This window comes from Coffea arabica, chromosome 1c, assembly GCF_036785885.1.
Source record: "Coffea arabica cultivar ET-39 chromosome 1c, Coffea Arabica ET-39 HiFi, whole genome shotgun sequence".
NCBI lineage: Eukaryota > Viridiplantae > Streptophyta > Magnoliopsida > Gentianales > Rubiaceae > Coffea > Coffea arabica.
The window spans coordinates 42492470-42495780 of record NC_092310.1 but is presented as its reverse complement, the minus strand read 5'-3'; the positions used below and the strand labels follow the sequence as shown (position 1 = coordinate 42495780).

Below are 3311 nucleotides of genomic sequence, written 5' to 3'. Positions count from 1 at the left end.
CAAACCTTCGGCAATAGCATCCAATCCAACGAAAATACCCAAATGGTTTTACAGTTTTAGGAAATTCATTTCCCACTTTCTATTTCCTTTTTTCATTTCATTTTTATTCATATAAAATTGAGTATGCAAAAAAGCAACAGAAAAGTCAAGAACAACATGGTGAAAATAACAATTTAATTACACTAAAATTTAAAAGGTACAACTCTGACTACTTTTGCAAAAAGGTAATGCAAATATGCTCCCTTTATTCTTTCTCTTTTATCAACATAGATTTAGGGTACGTCGGTGCTTGATACACGAGTTAACTAAAACACATTGGTGCTTGATACATGAATTAATATCCAATCTTCATGGGACCACAAGTTCACATTATTAGGAGTTGAATGAGTGATTTGAAATAAAAGTTATGCCCGAGTGGAATAGACTAATGGATTAATAAATATTCTATGGAAAAATTAAAATATACGTACCCGAATTGCAAAAGCATAATTGGATTAATATCTTCATTTTGACATACAACATAATTAAGTTAATAATCTCGAATATGACTGAGCAAGCCATTTTTATTTTTTTTTTGGCAAACTCCATAGAGAGAGATGTCAGCCTTATATTTTATTAATGAATTTGAAATTCGGAGGGGATATATACCTAACCTCCAACAAGACTGAGCAAGACAATTACCAATACAAGGTTTATGCACTTATTTCACATCAATACAATGTGTGGTACACGCTAAACAATAATACAGCACAAATCGACCAAGTATATAAGGACACCAGGCAACTCAGCTATTTCAAGCAAGGTGTTGGCAAATTCTTGAGATTTAGAGAGCATATGGTTTGCCCTCCTGATCAAACGACTCAAACAACCCACCTATTTCAATCAAATTGTTGGCAAATTCTCGAGGTTTAGAAAATTGAACCATATGGTCTGCCCCTCGGATTTGCCTCACCACTTGTGGAGGAGTCCTCGCTATCATAAGCCTTTGCGCTTCAGGAGTAATTAGCTTATCCTCCAAGTCAATAACATAGGCTCGAGGAACTGATCCATACCTCTCTTTTGTAACCCGAATTTGTCTATTTGCCACATCTCCATAGAAGAACTGAGTTAACCTTAAAGAATAATTTGCAAGTTTCAGATCCTGTTGAAATTATTAGACATTAAATTGCAATGGAAGGAGAATATAAAATTGAACTCAAAGGTGCCCATAGACCAAAGCGTACATATTTAGTGCAGATTCTTAAAATAAAATGTAATGTTAAGCAGAAAGTATTTTCACAAGCACATACATGCAAATTTCTTAGCATAACTACATATATATCCAATTCCTTCAAGTTTCATAAAGAAATCAAAGGAAAAATGTTTGAAGGAGCTTTTGACTATTAAAAAATTTAAACCCAATTAGAACGTGATGATATGACTTCTTTAGAGCATGATCCTATTTTCATTTCTTTTTGCTTTAGTACAAGCTATAACTAATAACGAATAGCTTCTTCTTTTGTTTCTCTTTTTTTTTTTCAACAATAACCAATAGCTTCAATCCACACATTTTCCCTTGTATGATAACTACTTTCCTTGTCTAATAAACCAACGAGGAATAAAAGTTAGAAATATTATAACTCATTATTTTCTCAAAGGTAAATAGTTGTTTTTAAATAACTTATTTATCTGAATTTTATGTTTTGCAATTGTGAAATTTATATAATAAGGCTACAAAAGGAAATGAGATCCATAAATGACTTTGTCGTAAAGTTCCTTAATATGCTAGTTGACTTCTTAGATGGATTCCTTTTCTTGACTTCTCATTCCAAAAAGTACATCTAATTAACCAGACGTCGAATGTGTAACAAACTAGCACTTCTTTTTTCATGACTTTGCTTTTTTTTTCCTATTTGGATAATTATTTTTCCTATACAACTCTCTTGATATCCCCTTTTCCTTTCCCCTTATAAAGTTTTTAGCATTTTCATTGGATAAAAAGATTATTTTCACTTCCTATCCTTGAATGCAACGTCAAAGATTGCCATATTAGTTCCATCATGTATGGTTGAATATTGACTTAGTTACCTCTGGCGGAGAATTCTGGTAGAGCAGGGTTGCTGCAAAGTGGGGCCCAATGAGCACAATTCTTATAGGATCTCCAATAACGAAACTGTCATCTAGTTGATCTGGCCGTGGCAGGAGCTAGAGCAAAGCACAAAACAATAGTAGTCAAAAACGAGAATTGAAATGCGGGTGACTGTTGGAGATCATATGAAGCTAATGCAAAAAATAGCACGAGGCAGCGACAAACAATAGAAATAATAACTCATAGAAACACAAATATGTTTGCAGTTTGATGAAAGAAAATTCTGAATAAAGAATTCCATCATTTGGAACGAGAGATTTGAAGAAGAATTTGAATTTTTCTCAAGTTTCAATCATTGTTTAGATTCTGTAAAAGATATTTGACTTTAAAAATTATCAAATATTCTTGTGTTTCACATTTATTAGTGTAATTAGTTAATTAAAAGAAAAAATGTCTCTTAAAAAATTCAAATAACTTGAGCGACTGTTTCGGCTGAATTTTAAACTTTTTCATCAAATTTTTCTATCTAAATCAAGCCTAAAATCAATTAGCTTTAACGATGACCTATATAATAAACAAATACCTTGTTAGTGTCCTCTAGTGTAAAGTTAGGCCCCACCATGAAGGCTGAAGAAAAAATGCCACCAAGAACCTTTTCTCGAAACCTTTCCTTGACCCAGGAAACACCATAACCACCATAGTTGTGGCCAACGAGGACTACCTTATCCTCAGGAGATAAAGACTTCATGTCTTTGGATAGAGGTTTATGGTATTCATCAATGGTGTGCACTCTTTCGAGTGGCACTTGATTTCTCCCAGAATAAGCTAAATCCAAAGCCGTGACATTGTGGCCCTTTTGCTCCAGCAAGTCGCCAACTTATACCAACACCATGCCCCATGACCGCTACCATGAATCAACAGAAAGTGTAATGCAGAGGAAGAGGGAGAATAAGCCAAGAATACTATGACAAGGCCAACTAGAAATCTATTGAAAGCAGCCATTTTTGTTTCCTTTTTGAGGTGTCTTATTCGTGTACTTATATACTAGTCTTGAGAGGTAGAGAAAAGATCTTGTGAGCTAGATTAGTACGTGATAAGTTTGGTCAATATGCTGGCTGCTACAAACTTAGTTAAATATGTAGGCTGCTACGAACTTAGTTTAGTAGTATTTCTTATAGAACTTAGTTTAGTAGAATATACACCGTTTCTAGGGCATTTCATTAGCGCAGCCGTTGCATTAATA

General features: G+C 33.9%; 1 protein-coding gene across 1 annotated transcript; it reads right to left on the bottom strand.

Annotated features, from left to right (window-relative positions):
• Positions 1-823: 823 nt before the first annotated feature.
• Positions 824-2816, bottom strand: LOC113739769 (methyl jasmonate esterase 1-like). The gene is made up of 3 exons (XM_072046192.1): positions 2652-2816; positions 2068-2184; positions 824-1141 (listed from the first exon to the last, which is right to left on the bottom strand). Exons 1-3 carry the CDS (start codon positions 2814-2816, stop codon positions 824-826), a joined length of 600 nt encoding a protein of 199 aa, XP_071902293.1.
• Positions 2817-3311: the final 495 nt, after the last annotated feature.

Excerpts from the sequence above, each read along its gene's own strand:
- LOC113739769 (XM_072046192.1), bottom strand. The coding sequence starts at position 2,816 with ATGAAGTCTTTATCTCCTGAGGATAAGGTAGTCCTCGTTGGCCACAAC. Across the intron at positions 2,185-2,651 it reads CACTAGAGGACACTAACAAG|CTCCTGCCACGGCCAGATCA; the intron begins GTATTTGTTTAT and ends GCTTTGCTCTAG. Across the intron at positions 1,142-2,067 it reads ACCAGAATTCTCCGCCAGAG|GATCTGAAACTTGCAAATTA; the intron begins GTAACTAAGTCA and ends TAATTTCAACAG.